This window comes from Lissotriton helveticus, chromosome 4_1 (assembly GCF_964261635.1).
Source record: "Lissotriton helveticus chromosome 4_1, aLisHel1.1, whole genome shotgun sequence".
NCBI classification, from domain to species: domain Eukaryota; kingdom Metazoa; phylum Chordata; class Amphibia; order Caudata; family Salamandridae; genus Lissotriton; species Lissotriton helveticus.
The window spans coordinates 640,118,746-640,144,913 of NC_136063.1; the positions used below are offsets into that span (position 1 = coordinate 640,118,746).

A 26,168-nucleotide genomic window follows, 5' to 3' on the forward strand; every position below is an offset into this window, starting at 1 on the left:
TGTGCCTGATGCCCTTGCAAGCCAGCGTGCCACACCCTACATTACTACACATCGTCTGCTGTGGCTGATGCCCTGTGAGCCTGTGTGCTGCACCCTGCATTGCTGCACATCGTCTGCTGTGTTTGATAACCATATGAGCCCGTGTGCCACACCCTGCATTGCTGCACATCATCTGCTGTGTTTGATAACCATATGAGCCTGTGTGCCACCCCCTGCGTTGCTGCACCTCTTCTGCAGTGTCTGATGCCCTTGTGAGCCTGAGTGCAACACACTGCATTACTGCACCTCTTCTGCTGAGTCTGATGCCCTTGTGAGCCCGAGTGCAACACGCTGTATTGCTGCACCTCTTCTGCTGTGTCCTTGCCTGTGTGCTACACCCTGCATTGCTGCACATCGTCTCCTGTGTTTGTTGCCCTTGCAAGCCCGTGTGCCACGCTCTACAATGCTGCACCTCTTCTGCTGTGGCTGATGCTCTTGTGTGCCACACCCTGCAGTGCTGCACCCCTTCTGCTGTGCCTGATGCCCTTGAGAGCCTGTGTGCCACATCCTGCATTGCTGCACCACTTCTGCTGTGCCTGATGCCCTTGTGAGCATGTGTGCCACACCCTGCATTGCTGCCCCTCTTCTTCTGTTTAGATGCCCATGTAAGCCTGTGTGCTGCACCCTACATTGCTGCACATTGTCTGCTGCTGTAGCTGATGCCCTTGTGAGCATGTGTGCCACACCCTGCATTGCTGACCCTCTTCTGCTGTGTCTGATGCCCTTGTGAGCCCATGTGCGGCACCCTACATTGCTGCACCTCTTCTGCTGTGTCAGTGCCCATGTCAGTCTGTGTGCCACACCCTGCATTGCTACACCTCGTCTGCTGTGTCTGATGTCTGTGTGCCACACCCCTCACTGCTGCACCTCTTCTGCTGTGGCTGATGCCCTTGTGTGCCACACCCTGCACTGCTGCACATCGTCTGCTGTGTATGATAACCATATGAGCCCATGTGCCACACCCTGCATTGCTGCACATCATCTGCTGTGTTTGATAACCATATGAGCCTGTGTGCCACACCCTGCATTGCTGCACCTCTTCTGCAGTGTCTGATGCCCTTGTGAGCCTGAGTGCAACACACTGCATTGCTGCACCTCTTCTGCTGTGTCTAATGCCCTTGTGAGCCCGAGTGCAACACGCTGCACTGCTGCACCTCTTCTGCTGTGTCCTTGCCTGTGTGCCACACCCTGCATTGCTGCACCTCGTCTGCTGTGTCTGATGTCTGTGTGCCACACCCTGCACTGCTGCACCTCTTCTGCTGTGGCTGATGCCCTTGTGTGCCACACCCTGCACTGCTGCACATCGTCTGCTGTGTATGTTGCCCTTGCGAGCCTGTGTGCCACACCCTGCACTGCTGCATTTCGTCTGCTGTGTATGATGCCCTTTCGAGCCCGTGTGCCACACCCTGCACTGCTGCACCTCTTCTGCTGTGGCTGATGCCCTTGTGTGCCACACCCTGAAGTGCTGCACCACATCTGCTGTGGCTGATGCCCTAGTGAACCCGTCTGCCACACCCTGCACTGCTGCACATCGTCTGCTGTGCCTGATGCCTTTGTGAGCCTGTATGCCACATCATGCATTGCTGCACATCGTCTGCTGTGTCTGTGCCCATCTGAGCAAGTGTGCTACACCCTGCATTGCTGCACATCATCTGCTGTGTTTGATAGCCATGTGAGCCTGTGTGCCACACCTTGCACTGCTGCACCTCTTCTGCTGTGGCTGATGCCCTTGTGAGCATGTGTGCCACACCCTGCATTGCTGCCCCTCCTCTTCTGTGTCTGATGCCCTTGTGAGCCTGTGTGCTGCACACTATATTGCTGCACCACTTCTGCTGTGTCAGTGCCCATGTCAGTCTGTGCGCCACACCCTGCATTGCTGCACATCGTCTTCTGTGGCTGATGGCTTGTGAGCCTGTGTGCTACACCCTGCATTGCTGCACATCGTCTGCTGTATCTGATGCCCTAGCGAACCTGTGTGCCACACCCTGCATTGCTGCACATCGTCTGCTTTGTCTGATGTCTGTGTGCCACACCTTGCATTGCTGTACATCGTCTGCTGTGTCTGATGCCCTGTGAGCCTGTGTGCTACGCCTTGCATTGCTGCACATCGACTGCTGTGTTTGATAACCATGTGAACCTGTGTGCCACAACCTGCATCGCTGCACCTCTCGTGCTGTGCCTGATGCCCTTGTGAGCCTGTGTGCCACACCCTGCATTGCTGCACCTCTTCTGCTGTGCCCTTGTGAGCATGTGTGCCACACCCTGCATTGATTGATTGATTGATTGTGGGTTTCTAAAGCGCTAGAATCGACTCCCGAAGGAGTATCTCTGCGCTGTAGACCGCTGGGGAACCCGTCCTGGCTTTCCCTGTGAGATGGTCCCTACTGGGTATCTCCAAGGTGAAACCAGGCATCCCCGGCGTTTGTAGGGGGCCGTTGTGGAGATGAGGCAAGCTAATGCCCAGAGTTGCCGAGTGTGATCCTTAGTTAGAGTAGGCACTGAGGCGAGAATTATCGAGTCCATTGACCCTGGTCCAAGACCCTGCCGCGTCGGGAATTGAACCCTGGTCCCGGGCTGTCCTCTGCTCCCGGGTCTGCCGCCTCTAACCAGTGAGCCACACCACTCCACCACTCCATTGCTGCACCTCTTCTGCTGTGTCAGTGCCCATGTGAGCCTGTGTGCCACAAACTGCATTGCTGCACATCGTCTGCTGTGGCTGATGCCCTTGTGTGCCACACCCTGCAGTGATGCACCCCTTCTGCTGTGCCTGATACCCTTGCGAGCCAGTGTGCCACACCCTGCATTACTACACATCGTCTGCTGTGGCTTATGCCCTGTGAGCTTGTGTGCTACACCCTGCATTGCTGCACATCTTCTGCTGTGTTTGATAACCATATGAGCCCGTGTGCCACACCCTGCATTGCTGCACCTCGTCTGCTGTGCCTGATGCCCTTGAGAGCCCAGTGTGCCACACCCTGCATTGCTGCACATTGTCTGCTGTGGCTGATGCCCTGCGAGCCTGTGTGCTACACCCTGCATTGCTGCACATCTTCTGCTGTGTTTGATAACCATATGAGCCTGTGTGCCACACCCTGCATTGCTGCACATCGTCTGTTGTGCCTGACGCCCTTGTGAGCCTGTGTGCCACACCCTGCATTCCTGCACCTCCATTGCTCTGTCTGATGCCCTTGTGAGCCTGGGTGCAACACCCTGCATTGCTGCACCTCTTCTGCTGTGGCTGATGCCCTTGTGAGCATGTGTGCCACACCCTGCACTGCTGCCCCTCTTCTTCTGTGTCTGATGCACTTGTGAGCCTGAGTGCTGCTCCCTACATTGCTGCACCTCTTCTGCTGTGTCATTGCCTATTTCAGCCTGTGTGCCACACCCTGCATTGCTGCACGTCGTCTGCTGTGCCTGATGCCCTTGTGAGCCTGTTTGCCACACCCTGCATTCCTATACCTCCATTGCTCTGCCTGATGCCCTTTTGAGCCTGTGTGCCACACCCTGCATTCCTATACCTCCATTGCTCTGCCTGATGCCCTTGTGAGCCTGCTTGCCACACCCTGCATTCCTGCACCTCTATTGCTCTGTCTGAGGCCCTTGGGAGCCTCTGTGCCACACCCTGCAGTGCTGCACCACTTCTGCTGTGTCTGATGCCCTTGTGAGTCCGTGTGCCACACACTGCACTGCTGCACCTCTTCTGCTGTGGCTGATGCCCTTGTGTGCCACACCCTGCAGTGTTGCACCACTTCTGCTGTGTCTGATGCCCTTGTGAGCATGTGTGCCACACCCTACATTGCTGCACCTCTTCTGCTGTGTCAGTGCCCAGGTCAATCTGTGTGCCACACCCTGCATTGCTACACACCGTCTGCTGTATCTGATGCCCTAGCAAGCCTGTATGCCACACCCTGCATTGCTGCACATCATCTGCTCTGCTGTGTCTGATGTCTGTGTGCCACACCCTACATTGCTGCACATTGTCTGCTGTTTCTGATGCACTGTGAGCCTGTGTTCTACACCCTGCATTGCTGCACATCATGTGCTGTGTTTCATTACCATACGAACCTGCGTGCCACACCCTGCATTGCTGCACCTCTTCTGCTGGGCCTGATGCAGTTGAGCGCCCATTGGCCACACCCAGCATTGCTGCACATCGTCTGCTGTGCCTGATGCCCTTGTGAGCCTGTGTGCCACACCCTGCATTACTGCACCTCCTCTACTGTCTGTGCCCATCTGGGCCTGTGTGCTACACTCTGCATTGCTGCACATCATCTGCTGTGTTTGATAACCATGTGAGCCTGTGTGCCACACCCTGCATTGCTGCCCCTCTTCTGTTGAGCCTGATGCCCTTGTGAGCCTGTGTGCCACACCCTGAATTGCTGCACCACTTCTGTAGTGCCTTATGCCCTTGTGAGCCTGTGTGCCACACCTTGTATTGCTGCACCTCTTCAGCTGTGCCTGATGCCCTTGTGAGCCTGTGTGCTACACCCTGCATTGCTGCATGAAATCTTCTGACACCAATGACTCTGTAAGCTCATGCGCAACACCATGTACTACCCCACTGAACCCTTTGAGTACCATGGGAGATCCAAAAACGTCCACACACACACACATTCCTTCTGATCGTCTGCAGCTGCCTCTGTGGCTCATGGTATCCGCCTGTGATCTAAGCGCTCTAACAGATAGATTGTCTGCTCCATTGCAGTTTCTTATGTAGGTCTCAGTGTATTTCCCTACGATCCCTAAACACACACAGACTTACCATGTAATTTGGGGCAGGATCCATAGGGTTCATTGCGATCCCCGAATACCCCCAGACATATCTTGCATTCTTCTGCAGCATCCTCTACTATGAGCCTTGTAGTGTACAAGCTTTGACCCCTGAAAGCTGACATACATAACTTGCATTCCTCTATGTGACTCACAGGATGTCTTTACTTGTAAATCCTGACTACCTACATACTTACTATATATACGCTCTAGGGCACCATTCTCTATTGGACCCGTAGGGTGAATTTTGATTTCTTAACACCCCAAAACATACTTTGTTTCCTGTTAAAGAGTTAAGGAGTGAATTCATGTGTGCTAATCGAACACATACACACATACCTTGTGCTCCTCTGAAAGTTCTTTATCTGTGGAATTTACAGTATTTCACTTTTGAATCATGAACACCCACATAAACTCCTTGCACAGACTTCTCGTTAGGCCCCACATAGTGTATTATGATCCATAAACATCCACACACATACCTAGAGCTCTTCAGCAGCCCCTTCGAGAGACTCTCTGGTGCCTTTTGATTCCCTTAACATCCACATGCATACCCTGTTCTCTTCAGCAACCTCCTCAATGGCATGCATAAGGAGGGTGACAAGATGACTCCATGCAACAGGGACACAACTTTTCCCTTTCTGGGCTTTTCATTTAACACACCAGTGTATTCTGTGAGTTGTGGTCTTGGTTGATTTTACTGGACTATATTACTACAACACATCAGCTAATAAAAATGATAAGAAAAAGTAAAATCCAGGAATGGAAAATACTGGCCCAGTGACACAGAACCATCTGATCACCCTAAGCAAAGGGGAGGATGTGACCTCTAACCACTCACACTCCAGCTGCCCCTTAGTGTGGCTCGCCAAGTGACTTTGTGATCTCAGAATTGTCACAGACATACCTGTGCTATTCACTTGTGGTTCCAGAACACCCACATAAGGCATGTGCTCCTTAGTAGGTTCCTCAGTGGGGTTCACGGTGTGACTTTGTGGACCCTGAATGCCCACAGACGTATCTTGTCCTACCTTCCAACCCCTTTTTATGAGGCTCGTACAACCTCTGATCCCTATAATCCGACTTAAATACCTGGTCTCATGGCGTGTCTTTATTAGTGAACTCTGAACACCCACTCACATACCTTGTGCTCTTGGACAGTTTTCTATATGAGACTCACAGGGTGCCTTTGATTACTGGAAACCCAGTGATATTGCATTTTCTGAGAGATACCAGCAGTGTATTCACTTGTGAATCTTGAACAATCACACACATACTTTGTGCTCTTCTGCGGCCTCCTCTATGAGGCACACAGAGTGACTTGTAACCTCTGAACACCTGTACACTTAGCTCGTGCTCTCAGGCTGCCTCCTTGATGAGGCTCACAGAGTGACAATGATCCCTGACTTTCCACAGACATAATCAAAAAATCAAAGGAGGGAGTGAAGAGGAAAAAGGTAGAATGCCCTCCTCTTGATACCGTTATTCAACATAGGGATTCTACCATTTATTACGTGAATGTATATGTGCCCGTATGTGAGCTTCTTCTCTTAATTGTAGGAAGGGCAATGTTAAAAAAAATTGTAAAATACCCCTCACACACTGAAACCTGATTCAACGTCATGCTTCATCATTGCAGTCTTCCTGCCCCTCTACGGGACGGCGCGTGCTACGACCTATGTAGACGCGGGAGCACTTTATTTAGTGATTGGTGAATATGTGTAGTGTGTGGGATCGTGAAAAGAGTATGTGATGGTTAAAAATTCTCTGGCTAGTGGATCAAATATACTTTATTGTCTTCCCTAGCTGAGAATAGTAAAAATGGGGAGGTTTAGATGATGTACTATAATGAGCCACCTCCTACAAGGTCGACATGTTTCAGAAGCCATCCCCTTGGCTTTCTTCCTCAGGACCAAAAAACGATCCCTATACCACCTCACTGGGTGATATAGTAAATGTACATATGCCTGCTGATCACAAACACTGTCCTTTGTTCCCTATTTTGGGAATAGAAAAATATACAACTGGTATATCTTTTAAAAACCTGAAATGAAAAACATTATGGATAAATAATGGCATTCATCATTTATCACATCATATATTCACATCACCATCATATGGAAAGTTCAAAGCCTATAGTGATATATTTCTCTTATGCAACCCTGTTGGTGATGGTACCATTTGGTAAGTATCCTCTACTTCTATATCAGCTGAAAGAACACTCATTGTGGTTATAGTGCCCAGTTTCACATTTATTCAGAACCCTTTCATACATATGTCTCTCTTAGCAAACTACATCTTTTGTTACAATACATTCATACATTTAAAAAAGGAAGTATTTGTGAAATCATTTAGTGTCCCACAGTTATAGATATTCACAGCAACTGTGCACTCGTATTTATATGCCTGGTCATACCCTGTGATCTTCACTTGTAGTTGCAGAACACCCACACACACCGTGTGCTCCTCTGCGGCGCCTCAACAGGGCTCACAGTGTGACCCCTGACCACTCACACACATAGCTTGCCTGTGCTCTTTGACTGCCCCTTGGTGTTGCTCACCAAGTGACTAGGTGATCACTGAACGTGCACAGACGTACCTTGTACTCCTCTGAAGCCTCCTCTACAGGACTTGCTGAATGAGTTTTATGCTCCTTGGACTCCCGGCAGACCAAACATATCATCCTCTGATCCTCTGCACAAAACAGCCTCAGTTTCTCCTCATGTTTCTCACACAGATTCTGCTCTGGTGGCCTCACGGGGGGCAGATGAAGCTGTTTTAAGATTTCCACTATGTTCCCCAGTTGCCTGTTGGGTCGGACATTTTTCCCAGTAGATATTTTCCTGCACTGTGGACAGGGGGATTTTTCGTCTCTTCCCTCCCAGCTCTGAGTGATGCAGGAGCGGCAAAAGTTGTGTCCACAATCAAAAATCATGACTGGGTCACGAAAATATTCCAAACAGATGGAACAAGTGGCCTCTTCCTCGAGGTTCCCGAGCTGAGCTGCTGCCGCCATGATGCAGAAATTCAGGAAGTAAAGTTAAGTGAAGTGGGTTTTTCTGTGTGTCTGCCCCTCTCTGTCTGCGCTGGGACTTCCGGGCTCATGTTACAGTCTCAGAACCGAGAACGGACTCCTCTGCTTCCTGCGCTCTGACTCTAGGTTTCCCTTCTTTCTCAGTTAAAATACCAGCAATTTTATTTTTTGGCAGCTAAATACGATGTTCTATAAAATCTTTTGTATTGTTTAAATATGTTGATTATAATAATTGTTTAAGAATTACAGACAGCTTTAAAACTTTGTATGCAATTTTTTGCTGCCTTTGCTATTTTATGTTTTAAAGCCTTTATTTAACATACCGACTTTTGCTGCAATTTTTAAAAATGTCTCACAGCCTTGCAGACAAATGCTTAGCAGGCCAGTAAATAACCATCCTGATGCAACTCTCATGTAACGAAACTGGTGCTCATGTAAAGCGTTCTGATTGATAACCCATGTCTCGGGTCTAGTTCACGCTTATTAAAACTCTAAAAAAAAAAAATCCTACGGGGACGTGTAAAGGTTCGTTTGCTGATGCTGATGCCTTTACAGTAACAGTTCTGTGTGGGAAGATTGTTACCACTACCTGTGATTACCTGTCCTGTTGACAAAATAATGGAGGAGGCAGGGATCAACATTGGATCCAGATTTAATTGAAAGAAGCAGCATCATCCGATACAGGAAGAAAACTGGTGATCAAAGGCCTGTAGGTTCAGTGCCCAATAATAAGGTCTCAACAGAAACAACAAACACAGACACACCAGACATAGAGGGAGAGACATGCACTCGGTGAAATCTGGGTAAAATGTAACTTGGAAACATTGGTGTTGTAATTCCGCCTTCTCAAGGGCCAGCCAGAGTATTGTGTCTCGGTCACAGTAATTCAGTAGTTTGGCAATGACCGGACATGGAGGAGCACCTGTGGGCAGCCTTGCCAATAGCGTCCTGTGGGCGCGCTCAACCACCAGGACAGATGAGAAGCTTTCCCGGCCAAACATCTCAGTGAGCATCTGCTCCACATACAGCTCCATCTTGCCTGTATTTATGGACTCCGGTATGCCTACTATGCGCACGTTGCTGCAACGAGAGCCCGCTTCCAAATGTTCGTTTTTGGCTTGGATGACACTAAGGAGCTTCTCATTTCTGAACACTTGCTTGCCGTGGCCTGCATGTCATCTTCAACCGTGGACAATCTTTGTTCCGCTTCCATGATTCTGGAGGCCTGTTTGTCTAATTTGGTTGACATGAAGTCCATGCGCTGAGTTAGAGTATCTATCTTGGCATCAATGGAGAGCAGGCTTTGTTGCATGGCCTGCAGAGTTGCTGCTCGCTGCAGAGATCCCTGGTCGGCTGGATCCTGGCCGGAGTCCCCCTGTTCGCCTTGTGTGGAACGCGTTGGTTTTTTGGTCTCAAAAGGGAGAATAGGCTGCCCTTTATCCGGTTTTCCCAACATGTCCAATGTAATCACCGACACAGTTAAAATTGTCAGCAAGCGCCATCTAGGTGGGGCCACGATGTCTGGCACAGGAGATTGACCAAAGCTGGACACCGAGCCTGCACACTGGGCTGGCAGCGTCACAATGCCCGCTCACTAGGCCCAGCCCCGTTCATGCACATAAGCTGCTCGCTTGTCAGTTCTCGCCCCCCTGGCGCTGGGCATGCCGTGTGTGAGTCCCTGTGTCGCCAGCAAACTTCCCTGGAGAGGGGGGGATCACAGAGCAATATCGCTGCTATCCTCTGCTGTGTTGGGCTGAGGCCTACCGTTAGCTGGTAATATGGTGCCTCTGTTTGCTGGTCGACAGTGGTGTTATCAGTTCTCTCCACACCGAGTGTGACTCACTTTATCTGCAGCTGCACAACCACGGTTTGTGTCCCCGCCACGTTCGCTCCAGCTGCGCCGCTGCAATGCTATTAGGTTGCAGCCCCGAGAGGCCCGGCCCCGTCAGCCAGACCAATGCTCTGCGGTGTCACAGGCCTCAATCAATCACCCAGGTCCACGGTTTGCGCTTGGGGACATACAGCTGCGCCTCCGCTCAGCCCCCACAGGATCAACTTTTCTGTTTCGGGCTCACTTCCCAGCGTTCAGGTCAGCAGCAGACACCTTAGCTTGGGCCCAGTGCAGCCCGCCGCACTCGCCACGCATTCACCGCCACACCACAGCCGCCGCGGATCTTTCCGGGCAGTTGGGCAGGGTCAGGGTTCCATCGCATGCATTCAACTCTGTTTAAAGTTATGAGGGTGTTGGATGGATGGATATTGCACAGATCTTAAACGCCTAGCCGGCGGAGCTACACTAAAGTGGGGCCATCTTGCGTCGGGCTCTCTAGCACCCCTGTGAATATTAATACTTAACCCTGCGTGGACTGTCCAAGCTGTACAACCACAATTGGCTCCTCTGGCCCAGCAGCCCACAAATGCTATGTGCAGTCATGGGAAAAGTTCCCATCTGACGGGAGAAGATTCTGTTCTGGATTGCATAAATAACAAGCCAGCTTGAGGAGGTGTTTCCCCATATGGAAAAACACATAATAAGGACTTTTTGCTTGCCAATGGGGATGACTCCCCCGTAGAAGACTGCCAACTTGGGGTACAGTCTTTGCTGCAGTATATACCAGAACACATGGGACCCCTTCATTGGCTGTTTTGCCTGAAGTGATAAAACAGATCCAGAATGAGTATGGGGCAGCGCCTTCCCTGGACTTGGGGATGAAACTGATGGGCAGTGTTGCAGCGGTAAACAGCATTATGTTGAGTAATAATAAGGGGGAAGCAGCAGAGTTGTCTCTATGCTAGTGCAGACAGGATTTGACTCCTGCACAAGAGGAGCACAAATTACCTAAAATTAACGAAGAAACCTGTGCTGAACTGGGTAGAGATAATTTGGAACACAGACCTGGTAAACCACAATTACAGAGTCATTCTGAAAAGGTTAACTCTAAGCAAGCATCTGACTCTTCTACGAAGAAGAAGTGGGGGAATAAGAAAAGGATAGACAAAATAAATTGACTGGGTGGGTCTCCTCTATGGAAAGCCATTGAAAAACACTATGGGCCACATGTAGGTAATCCCAATTTACCTATTCTTAAATACAGAATTTTACCGATTCGGTATTTAAGAATAGGTAAATGGGATGTAGATACATTTTCGGTAAAAATTACCGAATCGGTAAGATTTGGTAATTAAGAATCGGTATTTACCAATTCGGTAATTCCTATTCATTCCTTTGGGCCTGGAGACCCATAGGAATGAATGGGAAGCCATTCAATATTACCGATTCAGTAAATACCGAATCGGTAATAGGGGGAAATCATGCAAGGGTGGCAGGGTGTCACATTGACACCCTGTTGCACCCCTGAATAGTGCATGGGTGCACATGTGGCACACATACATGTCTGCCACATTGCACAGTAAAAAAATTGCTTTTTTTAAGGTTTATGAAATTTACCACCAACCTTTATTTGGTGGTAAATACCGAATCCTTAACTGTGCAATGCACTCATTTGAGTGCTCCCTACATTTCAGATTCAGTAATTTACTGATTCGGTATTTTCAGGAATCGGTAATGTACAGATTCCTTAAATTACCGATTCGGTAAATTACCAAATCTGAAATGTAGCCACCTACATCCCAAATGCCCAATTCAGTAATTTCGGCCCTTACCGACCGGTATTGGGCCACCTACATCTGGACCTTAATCCTTAAAAACCATGATGATATTAAACCGCATGACAGGTATCAGAATACTGATACCTGTTTGTCTTGTTACTTCAGGAATCATCCGATAAACTTTCAGAGAGAGGTGAACGCTCAGAGCGTAGATCAGAGTACCACGTGAAACCAAAGAAGGACTCACACCTCTCGTATGACTACATCATTAAACAGAAAGATAAACCCAAGACTTCAAAGCCTCAATTAAAAAAGAAGTTAGCCAGACTTAAGTTCAGGCATGCCCTGTATATTGAGGACTCTGCTTCTGAGCGGGGAATGGCAAGTGACAATACTGGACTGCGCGGCAGAGGTCACAATAGTTCCCCAGAACCTAATGGTTTGTCTGATGGGAGCAGCGCTGAGTGAGTATATCACGGTGGAAACACTGGACACAATGGTAAGCATTCCACAACGTTTATACGAAATACAACTCCAATTAGAGGGGGATGTACCCAGAAACATTAGTGTTCTCTTTTGGGAGGACTTAACCCAGCATTATGATATTCTTTTGGCTGAAAAGGATTGGCCACCTGATTTTGTAATGTAGTGTCCAAACAGGGAACCGGTAATTTTGCCTGCTTTTCCCCACCTCATTCCAGAATCAGTTAAACATCTAAAATTGCCCATCTCAAATGTGAGTTGTCAAGTAAAGGCAAAAGCCTTACAAAACACTTCTTAGAGAAGTGTGCCCTACTTCAACTACGTTGAATAGATTATAATCCATATTGGGGTTTTCAAGATTTTGGCAGAATTTACATTTATGTTCAGACTTTTCTAGTACACATTGGACACAGGAAAACACAAATCTTTTACATTCGGTACAAGCTCACATGATAGCTTCAAAACACTTGCACACACGTGTAAACACCACAAACCTGGTAATCTGTACCATCGCAGGGACATCCGGGGACACCTATGTCATGTTCAAGGAAGGTGATACCGTACAGTTTGCATATAAATCATATTTATACGCTAATGTTGAAATGCGTTTTGCACATGGCTCAGGGCAAACACATTATTGTTGAGACCCCAGTGCCGACCTCAGAAGGCCATCATCAGAGCAAGTGTTCCAAACCCTAAAGCATTACTTCCACAATGGATTCAATGGGCTAATTAACTTACCGCAACAGATGTAGATTACAGATTTAATTCTACACTACAACACAAGCTTTTCTACAGTACCAACAAGAAAATCCTGTGTCTAATGAAATAATGCTTATAGAATGCTGTGATTACATCATATACACTGATGGTTCTGCCCAACCAGCTGTAGGGACAAAGCACCAATACTCAGAAGTATGCACAATTGTGAAAGGGTGCATGCACAATGGAGAATTCCAGCCTGAGAAAATCTGTATGCAGTCAATTGATGACTGCACAGCACAGCTGGCGGAGCTAAAGGCTCTAATTATGGCACCTGAGAATGTGGATCCCAGATTCCCCAAACTCATTGTGTGTGATTCGTATTACTGTGTCCATTCTTATAAAAAATATCTACACTATTAGAGCCAAAATGGGTTCAGAGACTCAAAAGGGTGCATAATAAAGGACAAGATGCTTTGGGAATAGGTGGCAAAGCTGAAAGACCGCTTGCCTCGGACTCATAATACACACATTGAGTCATCAACTTGAGGCGTTCACGTTGCAGGGAATTCCATGGCTGATGAAGCCGCAAATTCAACAGTTGCACTGCTGTGGTTGCTGCAATCACTCGTTCAAGTACGAGGATAGACAGGGACATCATGCTGGCTGGCAACCAGGCCTCGAAAAACTGTAAGAATATTTCTAGACCTGCAGGTCTAGTGACTTAAATAATCTACTTGACCTATTTTTAGTGCTCTTGACTCATAAACTGGTTTCAAATGATGTGATTGTGGGCAAATAATGTAACTCATTAAGCCACCTTCAGGATTACATATGAGAGCACCTTTAAATGTGCGAGTTCAGGATGTCTGCTGTACAAAAAAGTATTTTGTTTGATTTAAAAGGCAAATCTTTTTTTCCATATATAATACAAATCTACCCATATATAGGATACACATGACCCCTGACTTGCCTCTTAGTTCATTAACAGCATTTTCATCACGGCGGGGGCAGGAAAGTTTCTCAAATCATGTTTAAAAAACATAAATTTTAATGAATACATAAGTAAAGCACAGTCATTCGCTTTGGGCACTCTGCCACTGCTATTCAGTACCACAGTACAAGTACTCCCCATGTTAAATTGTTGTATAGATTAGTGATTCCATGATTGGCTTATTTGATTTACCTGTCAGACCGTAGTACAGTGCACTGCATGTGCCCAGGGCTTGTAAATCAAATGCTGCTGTTGGCTTGCAGCACTGGTTGTGCCACCCACTGGAGCAGCAGGTAAAGTGTGTCTCAGGCCTGCCATTGCAGAGCCTGTGTGCAGTCTAGTGCTGCCATGCTGACTTGACAAGTGCACCCACTTTTCTACATATCATACACCCCTAAGGTAGTCTTGCGGGCAGGGTGCATTGTAAGTAGGAGGTAGAACATGCCCTGATGTGTGTGGCATGTTCTGATAGTGAATTACAGCCATTTTCATTTTTCAGTATTGCAAGGCTACCAGCTCCCGTAGGACAGAATGGGCAGTTTGATTATAACATCTTATAATCCTAACTGACCCAGGGAGCATGGTAGAAATTCGAGTTTAGAATGCCTGAACTCAGAATGATAAAATACATTGTTTAGTGAAGTTGATTTTTAACATTCTGTGTTTCAAAATACCACTTTTAGAAAGTAGGTGTTTTCTTGCCTAACAATCCAAGCCTGCCTCTGCTAGGTTGTGTATTGTGTGTCTGGGTTTGTGAGTGACAGGGGCTGGGGGCTCCAGGAGGCAGGGTGAGTCAGCACAGGGCTGAATAGACCTATCTGCATGTAGAGTGGAAGGAGGAGTTGCACCTGGGTCTGAATAGGGCTGTGCCTGCCTTCCACAATGCTGGCTCCACCTCCTGTGGTGCGTCTGATGTCTTTGGCTCACACTGTTAAAGGAAATAAGGAGTCCTGTAAACAAAGTGCTCCAAGACTGACCAGAACAGGTTTGGACTAAGCAAAGGCCTCTCTGCTTTCAGAGAACAAAGAGAATATGAGTATAAATACTGGGGCCCAGACCCCAAGACGTTCGATCATTTCTAGGAAACAAGAAGAAACTCTGCTGAGGAGAGGAACCAGAGAGAAACTGGAGGAGGAGACTATCCCTATGCTGAGTGCTGTCTGAGGGATTGACCTGCAATGGTTGCCTGATTGCCAAAGAAAGGAGAAAGGAACTTTGTGCTACTTTCATCATCTGGTCATAAGATCTCCAAAGGCTTGAAGATTGAGCTTGCCTCCTGCTGAAGTCTCAGGGATACAATACTTCACCAACCAGCTCCCCTGAGTTCCCTTGCTGGGAATTTGAAGTGCCTGCTGTTGTGTTGGGCCTTCTGAGAGACTGCGTGTCGCTGGGAGCTGGAAGCGCGCCTCACAAAGAAGCGTGTTGCTTCCACAGCCGCTGTCGTCGTATCGCCGAGAAAGCGTGCCACCGCTGTCGCCATCACATCACTGAAGCACCTCGCATCACCAGAGAAGATTGTCGCCGTCGCAGCGGACGCGGTCGCATCACCTGAGAAGCGGCTCAGAAGATTCACCGAGTCGCCGCACGGCTGTTGAGTGTCCACGCATCGCCCCTTCGTTGTCGCATCAAGAAGAAAGCGCCATTTTGTCTTATTGCACTGGATCGTCATCATGGCGTTGGTGCTTGCGTTGCCATAGAAGCGCAGTAAGAAACCGATGCATCACCTCCCCTTGCACTTAAGAACCGACGCATCACCTCCGCTCTGGTAAGGAACCGACGCATCACCGTCCCCTACGCAGCAGTAGGGAACCGACGCATCACCTCCCCCGAAGCAAGGAACCGACGCATCCCCGTTCTTGCGTGTAAGGAACCGACGCATCACCTTCCCTGCAACTCTTTTGTTTGTATCGCGTTACACATCCAAAGGTACATTGAATGCAAAGTGTTGCATTTACCATTAAAAAGAACTAAGCTAATTCTACCATTCTAGAGTCATATTTTTATTGTATTGTGGATTTTTGTCATTTGTGATCTTGTGATAAGCCTATATAAATAATACTTATTATTATATACATCCTGTGTGGTGTCCATCTGTAGTGTTGCCATTATATTACTGTATGTGTTCACAAATGCTTTACACACGGCCTCTGAGATAAGCCTGCATGCTCGTGCCAAGCTACCAAGGGAGTGAGCAGGGGTTATTTTAGGAGTGTATCCCCTTACCCTGACTAGAAGCAAGGGTCCCTATTTGGACAAAGGTTCCTACCTCTGCCAACTAGAGACCCCCAGTTCTAACATTGGTGGTCAGCGGTGAGGATTCTGGACTTGCATTTGTGACTCATATACAGTGATTGGTGAACACTACTAGTGAGTGCAGACCAAACACAACCACATCCATTTTGGTAGATTGTTTTTCCTGTGGTTTTCTATTTTTTTTTTAAACTGCCAGGTTTACTCACCATGAGTTAAGCAGCATCTGCTGATTTTGATTTTGAAGAGGAGAAACTAGAAAGCTACAATGTGAAACAGCTAAAGCACTTCTGCAGGAGATTTAACGTTGCTATGACCGGTCTCTCCAAGAAGGATGAGTTCCAAAAGGCGCTGAGGGCCTGGGTGGAAGCAAAAAGTACCCCTGAGCATGTGGAGGGGGCTGAACATGCAGATGGGCATCTAGAAGGGCCATTGGGTCCAGAGGGGAGGGGAGCACCTTCCCCAGCAGGCAGCAGTGTTTCTTCCAAGGGCCTGTCCCCATGAGAGCTAGAGGACATGGAGAAAAGTAGGATGCATGAAATGGAGCTGACCAAACTCAAGCTGGGTGGGCAGTTGGAATTAGAAAATAGGAAATTGGCCCTAGAGGAAAAGAGGATGCAATTGGAGCATGAAGTTTGAGGGAGTTGGAGTTGAAAGCTAGGAGCTTAGAGATTACTCCCTCTGGTGGCAGCACCCCATCCATGCCTGTTAAAACAAGGGTGTATATTGATAAGGATGTGGCGAAAGAGTTATAAAAAAATGACGACATTGGGCAATGGTTCAAGGCCTATGAGGTAGCTATGTCCTCCCACCTGGTCCCTGAGAAGGATTGGGGAGCAGGGCTGTGGGGGCAGTTCCTTAGTGAGGGGCGGAATACCTTGTTAGACTTGCCCTCTGAAGTCAATAATTCTTATAACCACATGAAAGATGCATTGATGTCCAGGTATGGGTTTACTCCTGAACTGTGTAGGCAGAGGTTCAGGAATTGCAAAACGTTGGAGGGCAGTACCTGGGTAGGATATGTCACTTATTTTTGCAGATGGTTGGGTGAAGGGTAGCAAAGTGAATGATTTAGAGGCACTCTTTGATTTGATTGCATGGGAGCACTTGCCAAGTAATTGTTTTCCAGAGCTACGCCAGCACCTTATTGATAGCAGGCTGACTTACCCTAGGAAGCTTGCTCAGGAGGCGGACCGCTGGGTGAGAACCCGGGTCCACAAGGGTCACGTGGGAGACTCCGCCAACGAAGAAGAAGAAGAATTCTTTATTTGGTTTTTTACAACCATAAAAAATAACACTTAGAATTATTAAAATATAAAGTTAAAAACAAATTCACGATAAAGTGCATCATTATGTCAGAATATAAAAAAAAGAAAAATTTCCAACTCGTTAATAACCATATTCACAGGTTCAAATGTAAGTTAAAAAAAACAATTTCACGATAAAGTACATCATTATTTCACGATATTAAAAAATATATATATATTTCCAACTCATTAACAACCATGTTCACAGGTTCACAATAAAGTGCATCATTATGTCTGATATGTGCAGGATTTTCCAATTTATTAATAGCCACGTTCACAGGTTCAAAATCTGCTTTTTTTAAGAGTGTGTCAACCAAAGATAAAAACGTTACCCCTAGACAAATTAGAATATTTGATGACCCCCCCCGACCAGCAAATAATAGTCTGCCTACAAGTACGAATGTTAAGGACTTTTAAGATTGGTTTTAGAAGCGTTCTTCTTGCTTCGCTGACATTAGGACAGACACACATCACGTGGCATAGGGATTCATTATGATATCCACATAGTCTAAAAGTTGTGTTATGATATTTCCCTTTCAACTTGGTTGCAAATCCTTGGTTTCGTGTACTCCAAACCGATACAGCATGTACTTCTTCTTTAGAAACAATCTGAAGTGCGCTGCTGGATAATCTTGAGGTTTTAGTTTTACATACAAATGTATTACTGTCCAAGAATGTCGTCTTTTTGCCACTATGTTTTTGTGATCTAAGAAAGATATTTTTTTTGCGATGCCATTACACACTCTATCAAACGCCATCCTCTCCATATTGCTGTCCCATGCCTCTTGAATGTCCAACTCCACCAGGGCTGATCTTAGATGTTCACCCCATGATTCAGTTTTTTTTGTTCAAACTGGGCCCTTATTTCTGTCCAGCATACATTGTTCGAGGTGCCGAGTTCCGCAGAGCGAAGTTTCCGACAGTTTCACAAAAACCGAATACCTCTGGAATTTCTGATTTTGTAGCCCAAATTCCAGGCGAATCTGTGCTGGTGACACTGCTCTAGGGAGGTTAAAAACACCTTTATACCCTTTAGTCTGTAGATCATTTAAAATTCCAAATTCCCGACCATGCCATATTTCCAAACCATATGTCAGAACTGGAAGTAACTGTGCTGCCATTGTTTTTAAAAGATGGCTGTAAGACGGGCAACTCAATTTCATTTGTAGCTGTTTGTATGCAAAAATTAAGGTTTGTGCCTTTGCTCTTATTGCACTTTCTTGATCAGTAAAGGACATACATCACCCTAAATTAATGGCCAGATACTTGTAGGTGCCAACTTCCTCTATTTCTTTACCCTTGGTAAACCACTTGAATATTTTTTTTTAGGTCTTCGGGCCTACTAATCTCACCACCTTTGTTTTTTCCTATTTATCTCCATCCCCTGACAGTCAAAGTAGTTAGTCAGGTAATCATTGTCTCTTTGTAGGCCAATAGGGATTTGCCTAAGGACCACTATGTCATCTGCATATTGCAGATACTGAATGTGGTCCTCTGCCAATTTCGGAGGATGGCCGTTTACTTTTGACAAATGGGTGTGCAAATCAGCAAGGTACAAGTTAAAAAGATTTGGGGCCAAAACACACCCCTGTTTCAGGATACTTTTTATATCGATCTTAGATGATGCTATGCTACCATCGCACAGCTTCCCTCAGGCTCAGGTTTCGCTATGGAGGGCTACTATGCAGTTAATTAGTTGTTGCGGAACACCCCATCCTTTCAATTTTGTCCATAGTCGTGGGACTCTATCAAAAGCCGATTTTAAATCGATATAACATACAATTAGACCCGATTTCTTTAAAATAGCTTTTTCCGTAAGGAGTGCTATTGCTGCCAGGTTTGTGCTAGTACCCATTCCGTGTCTAAAACCGGTTTGATATTTTGGAATTATACCTTTCTCTTCCATCCATTCCTGTAGATGTAATAATAAACAGGAAGCGTAAAGTTTTGCATCAACATCCGTCAGGGCTATAAGCCTGTAATTTCCGGGCTCCTTGCAATTACCATTTTTATATAATGGATGAAATATGCTCCCTCTCCAAGAATTAATAATCTTGTTTTGAGAATACAAGTAATTGAAGAGTGGAGTAAGAAAATGTGCTCCGCCAAAGGTGGGCAGGGTCCCCAGCAGAGAGGCGGGGGGCCAAGGGTAAACAGAGGGTGTTCCAGAAAGGGTCCCTGAGGGAACAAAGGGAAGGGTTCCCAGCCTCCCCCTGAGAAGAAGGCAGGAGCCCGGCAGATAAGCCTGTTCAGAGAGGGCCCGAGACCTGTTTTAAGTGTGGTCAAGTGGGCCACTGTTCTTTTGAGGAAAGATGTCCCTTGTATGAAAAACAGCCCCCCTGGTGCACCACCCTGACAAGTAGCTAATGTAGCCCTGGTACAGGAGATGGGTGCCCCGTAGCAATGTCCCTAGTCTCTTTAGAAGACTGTGAGGTGATCATCAGAACCCAGCTACCTGATAACACAAAAAAATACAAGCAGTGGGTGACCATCAATGGCCAAAGGTTTGAGGCTCTGAGAGACACCGGAGCCTATGTGACAGCTGTCAGTTGTCGGCTGGTGTCTGAGGAGCAGGTTATCCCCAATGCACTCTGCCCAGTAGTTGACGCAAACAACTCAGAGAGCCACTGCAGAGTGGCTCAGGTTCCCTTTGAGTGGGGGGGGGGTCTCAGGTACCTTTCAAGTAGCTGTGAGGCCATCCATGCCTGTATACTGTCTGTTGGGCAACGATTTGGAGAGTTCATCTTGGGCAGAGGTGGAGAGAAAGTCTGGAACTGACGGGGGAGTAAGTGGCCGAACTGGGGGATCTACCTGAGCTGATCCATTGGCAGCAGGAGGGAGGCCCCTCCAGGGAGGAGTTCTGTGAGGAGCAGAACAAGTGCCCATCTCTTGTGGGTTTGTGGCAACAGGCCACAAACCAGGCAGAAGATGATCAATCTGGATCAGATTGGATCTACTGGGAGAATGGTCTCCTGTATAGTGAGCCTAAGGTTACTGAGCCTGGGTCAGCACGTGTGCTGGTGGTACCCCAGCACTTCAGAGCCTTCCTACTGGGTTTGGCTCATAATGTACCTTTAGCAGGACATCTGGGGCGGGACAAGACCTTTGAAAGGCTTGTCATCCACTTTTTTTGGCCCCAGATGCGCAGGAGTTCAGACACTCACTGCAGGACATGTCAGACTTGCCAGGCAAGTGGAAAAAGTGGGTGGAAGCAAAAGGCTTCCCTCCAGCCATTCCCTGTGGTCAGCACCTCCTTTGAACGGGTGGATATTGACAATGTGGGGCCACTGGACCCCAAGACAGGCATGGGCAATAGGTTCATCCTGGTCTTGGTGGACCATGCCACCCGGTACCCGGAAGCCATCCCTCTTCGGACAGTGACGGCCCCAGTGGTGGGACGTGCACTGATTGGGATTTTCTCTAGTGTGGGATTCCCCAAGAAGGTGGTAAGTGACCGTGGTACAAACTTTATATCCAAGAATATGAAGTCCCTTTGGCAGGAGTGCGGTGTTACCTTTAAGTTCACCACTCCTTACCACCCTCAAGGAAATAGGCTGGTTGAGAGATTCCAACCGGACCCTAAAGGGCATGATTATGGGTCTGGAATCACCATGAGACGTAAGTGGGACGTCCTCTTGCCATGCTTTCTCTTTGCTTACCGTGAGGTGCCACAGAAGTCCTTAGGGTTCAGTCCCTCTGAACTGTTCTATGGTCACCCAGTAAGAGGACCTCTGAGTTTGGTAAAAGAAGGCTGGGAGAAAGCCCCCAGTAAACCTCCCCAGGATGTATTTAGCTACATTCTGGCCTTTAGAAACCAAACTAGGCGATGCAGACAACTTGCTGAGGCAAATCTGGAAGCCAGCCAGGAGGAAATGAAACATTGGTATGATCAGAATGCCACTCTGATCGAGTTTGAGCCTGGACAGAAAGTGTGGCCATGACCCCCGTGGAGCCTTGCACGATCCAGGATAAGTGGACATGACCAAGAGTAAGGTCACCTACCTGGTGGACTTGCGATCTCCCAGGAACCCTTTTCGGGTCCTACATGTAAACCGTCTGAAGCCCCACTTTGAGAGGTCTGAAGTGGGCATGCTCCTAGCAACAGATGATGAAATGGAAGAGGACACAGAACCTATTCCTGACCTCCTGTCTGCAAAAGAGCACGATGGGTCAGTGGAGGGTATCAACCTCTCTAACTCCGTGACTCCTGAGCGGCAAGGGGACTGTCGCCAACTGGTGGGACAGTTTTCTGACCTGTTTTCCCTGATTCCTAGTGTCACTGATTGGGGCGTCCATGATGTGGACACTGGAAACAGTCCTCCTGTCAAGCACAAGGCTTACAGAGTGACTGACAAGGTTAGGGCTTACATTAAGGGGGAAATCTCCAAGATGTTTGCTTTAGGGGTCATTGAGTCCTCCAATAGTCCTTGGGCCAGCCCAGTGGTCTTGGTCCCAAAGGTGGCCTCGCCGATTGTCACACCTGAACTCCGGTTCCGTGTGGACTACAGAGGGCTCAATTCAGTCACCAGGACTGATGCACACCCCATCCCCAGAGCTGATGAGCTCATTGATCAGTTAGAGGCTGCACAGTACCTTAGTACATTTGATTTGACATCTGGGTACTGGCAGATCACCTTGACTGATGGGGCTAAGGAGAGGTCCGCATTCTCCATACCAGAGGGGCACTACCAGTTTCTGATTATGCCCTTTGGGATGAAGAAAGCCCCTGCCACCTTTCAGAGGTTGGTCAACCAGGGTGTTGGTTGGGCTGGAAGATTTCAGTGCCGCCTACCTGGATGACATCACAGTGTTCAGCGCCAGTTGGGAAGAACACCTGTGCCACCTCTGGCAAGTGTTGATGGCTCTGCAGAGGGCGGGCCTCACAATCAAGGCGAGTAAGTGACAGATCGGGCAGGGTTCCGTGTTGTACTTGGGACACCAGGTTGGGAGCGGCCAGGTGGCAACCCTTCAGCTCAAGATTGATACCATTCTGGCTTGGGAGCCCCCCAAAGCCCAGACAGGGGTGAGAGCTTTTTTAAGGACTCACTGGGTATTACAGGAGATTTGTCAAGGGGTATGGCAGCATTGTTGCACCCTTGACAGAGCTGACTTCCAGGAAGCAGCCCAAGAGAGTGATTTCTACTGACACCCGTCAGGCAGCTTTTGACGCCTTGAAGGGTGCCATGTGCACGGCCCCCATGCTTCAGGCGCCCAAATTCTCAAAAGAGTTTGTGGTCCAAACAGATGCTTCAGAGCATGGTGTAGGGGCTGTTCTGGTACAGTTAAATGAGGAAGGCCTAGACCAACCTGTAGCCTTCATCAGTAGTAGGTTACTTCCACAGGAACAGAGGTGGAGTACTATTGAGTGTGAGGCATTTGCTGTGGTCTGAGTGCTGAAGACGTTGAGACCATACCTGTTTGGGACTCACTTCCGGGTTCAGATAGACCACAGGCCGCTCAGATGGTTGATACAGATGAGGGGTGAGAATCCAAAGCTGTTGAGGTGGTCCATTTCCGTACAGGGGATGGACTTCACGGTGGAACACTGCCATGGTACAGAACACTTGAAAAGACAAGGGGAACCCAATGGGTAGCTAGGGACCATGGGTATCAAGTATTTTAAAGTAAACAAAAGGTCCTCAGCACAAAGGAATAAGTACAAGACAATGTTATATAGACCACAATAGGTAACTATATACTTCAGTCCCTAGTCCAGCCGGACAGGGAATTTAATAATCACAAGTACGGTACAGGACTGTGCCCTACTGGAACTAATACTGTTGCTAATATGTATTCTTACCCTGAATGATTTGTTTGATTATTAAATTCCCTGTCCGGCTGGACTAGGGACTGAAGTCTATAGTTACCTATTGTGGTCTATATAACATTGTCTTGTACTTATTCCTTTATGCTATGGTACAGAACACGCCACTGCTGATGGTCTGTCCAGATTCCTTCGCCTTAGTGATGAGAACTCCCAAAGGGAAGTGTAGTTCTCCCCACATTTCAGCTGGAGGGGACACATGTTAGACCTGGCATCCTTGGCGTGGGTCTCCCTTCCATTTTTTCGCTATGCCTCCACTGTTATTGATATGTTTTTGCTGTTCTAAAGGCTTTGGGCACTGTGCCACTGGTATGTTAAATTGATGCATGGATTAGTGATTTCATGATTTGCTTATTTGGTTTACCTGTCAGACCCTAGTACAGTGCACTGCTTGTGCCCAGTGCTTGCAAATGAAATGCTGCTGGTGTTTTGTATCAATTTAGATTCCCTATGCATTTCCCGATTCATGCCCTTATATAGGTATACTTCACATTGCCCTTATATAGGCAAAAAAATCAAGTCCTTATTTAGGCATAGTCCATGCTACCCAAATACAGGCATGGCTACTTCCATCCGTTCATCTACGTCACGAGTTCTTGGAAAACCAGACTCTGAAGCCGTTAGGGACTTCCCCTTTCTTGGATATTGATTTCTCCAAGAACTCATTTATTATGAATGAATATCTATTCCTTAGGGGTTCATTCATGATGTTCATATGCCCAACTTCTACGTCAATACTGGCATTCCTAAACACCTTCAAGGTATAAATACATCTTCACTTGCCATGGCAAAGCACGGTATGGTTCGGTGCAGTTCGACTAACTACTTGCACGACGCAGCTTGCCACAGCAAGTACCGAAGGAGGAAGCCAACTCTCCAGCTGACGCACTGACTAGATGCTGTCATCCTCCTGCCGAGAATCCAGCTCCAGTGTTTCTGACTCCCCTTGCGGGGTGTTGGGAAATCGAGTCCAGGGAAAGAGATACCAACCACTCTCATTCTAAGGTATGGAGCTGATTAGAACCTAGAGAAACCTTTGGCAATTCTTGGCAAAACCAAAACTTATGCTAAGGCAGCACCTACTTCTTCCCTTGTACTAGACTTAGGTTAGGTACACTGGGGTAGGTGTATTTTAGAAGCACCAGTTGACTATTATAGCCTGTGTTATTTATGTATGTATTTTTATATATGTCATAGCAACAGACAATGCTATTACAGTCTTATTTTATATTACTGTTTACGCTGTACGCATTATACTTCGCATTCTGTCTAATGATTGTAGCAGTTCATATCTCTTGCATGAGAAATAAGACTGTTCAATGAAACCCCTTTTGATTGAACCGCCCTCCCTATTTCTATGCAACTCTGTGGAAACGAAGCATGCACGATTGACTGAGTGAACCAGTTATCTATTGTTTCCACAACTTTGAAGATATTGTTCCGATTCTAGGGGAAACAAAGTTGTCATGTTTATGCGGTTGTCAGAGACTAATCCCTTCTTGTTTATTCAAGAACGTTTCTAGTGACCTCCGAGTAAGCTGGCACACACACAATTAAGTTTAATATACTCAATAGAGAATTCTGGCCTCAGTCCTATGTCAAATCTATAGTGTATGTTATTCCAATGGGCAGAGCCTATTAGTGATATGGGAACTACACATTTTGAAAAAAGGTGACTCCTACCTGACAAATATGCTTGCTGCACGCAGGGAATAATAGAATATTGTGTAAGAAAGCCAATAGCAAGCTTCTTATAGATCAAGGAACAGCTAAGTGCAAATACATAGTAACTACAATATGTTCCATTCATATAATTATAGATAAACACATTACTTTAGAAAAATGTATTTATCTTTTATGTATAGAAAATTGTTTGTTCAATCATTTTGAATATTATGTTTGAGACACAATCAAATATATATATAGTTATTTGCATTAAAGTGACATAAACAACACAATAAGTTTATATCTAAATCGATTCTTTCAATAATCCTGTAAAGTACTCCTCAATAGTTTTAATGGGATACACAGAAGATGTTAACTCGATGTGGGCAAGCGATAGATGAGAACTACGTGCGTTTCTGCATAACTGCCTTCATCAGGGAACCGTCTATTGCACAGAACTAAATGAAACATAAAAACAACACAATGGTTACTGATTGATAATTTGTACATGCACCTAGACTATTTGTTGTACATCATAGCCCAATTGGGTCAAAAACAGTTAAATTCTTATCACAGCACATTACTTTATATACACTAATTTAATTTTTTTACGGATACAAGTAATTGTTTTGATATTATTTTATATTTCTAGCATCTTATGTGTGGGTAATTGAAAACATCTCTTAACAGATCATTTTATATCCCAAACAACCTACATAACGGCATAGCATAAAACAATTGTATATATTTACTGCCCATAGTTTAAGAAAATCATTAATCCCATCTATGTACATTTGAAAAGAGATTAAAGAGGTGAAAACATGTAGAAGAATGAAAATAAGAGAGCTAAAAGAGTGTGTATACAAGAGGCCCATATTTCTATGATTGAAATAATATTATTGTAATATTTACACTGTGGCTATTGGTAATACATTCCTAAGTACTTATCTACTATTCTTTGCCTCTTATCTATTTCCTCATGAGAAATAAGACTGTTCAATAAACCCCTTGTTATGGAAACGCCCGTTTCTCTATTTCTATGCAACTCTGTAGAAATGAAGCATGCACGATTGACGGAGTGAACTAGTTATCTATTGTTTCCACGACTCTGAAGATATTGTTCTAATTCTAGGAGAAACAAAGTTGTCATGTTTATGCGGTTGTCAGAGACTAATCCCTTCTTGTTTATTCGAGAAAGTTTCTAGGGACCTCTGAGTTAGCTGGCACACACACAATTAAGTTTAATATAGTCGATAGAGACATACTGACCTCAGACCTTTGTCAAATCTATAGGGTATGTTATTCCAATGCGCAGAGCCTATTAGGGATATATTAACTACACTACATGGCGCCCAACAGTTTGGTAAGGCACTAAATTAACGCTACTAAAGTAACTCAGTCGTGCTTTTCTCAGAGACCCCTTTTCCAGTAATACTCCAATAGACATCTGGAGTGGGTAAGGGATAATATCCGCCATTGCTGTGTACGATG

General features: G+C 46.6%; 1 protein-coding gene across 1 annotated transcript in view; it reads right to left on the reverse strand.

The window, feature by feature from the left end:
• LOC144828795 (E3 ubiquitin-protein ligase TRIM39-like) overlaps positions 1–7,869 on the reverse strand; it is a 342,704-nt gene extending 334,835 nt beyond the window's left edge. Inside the window, exon 1 of the mRNA XM_078687274.1 lies at positions 7,409–7,869. Within this exon, the coding sequence (XP_078543400.1) occupies positions 7,409–7,825 (417 nt within the window). The 5' untranslated portion in view covers positions 7,826–7,869. The remainder of the gene's footprint in view (positions 1–7,408) is intronic.
• Positions 7,870–26,168: the final 18,299 nt, after the last annotated feature.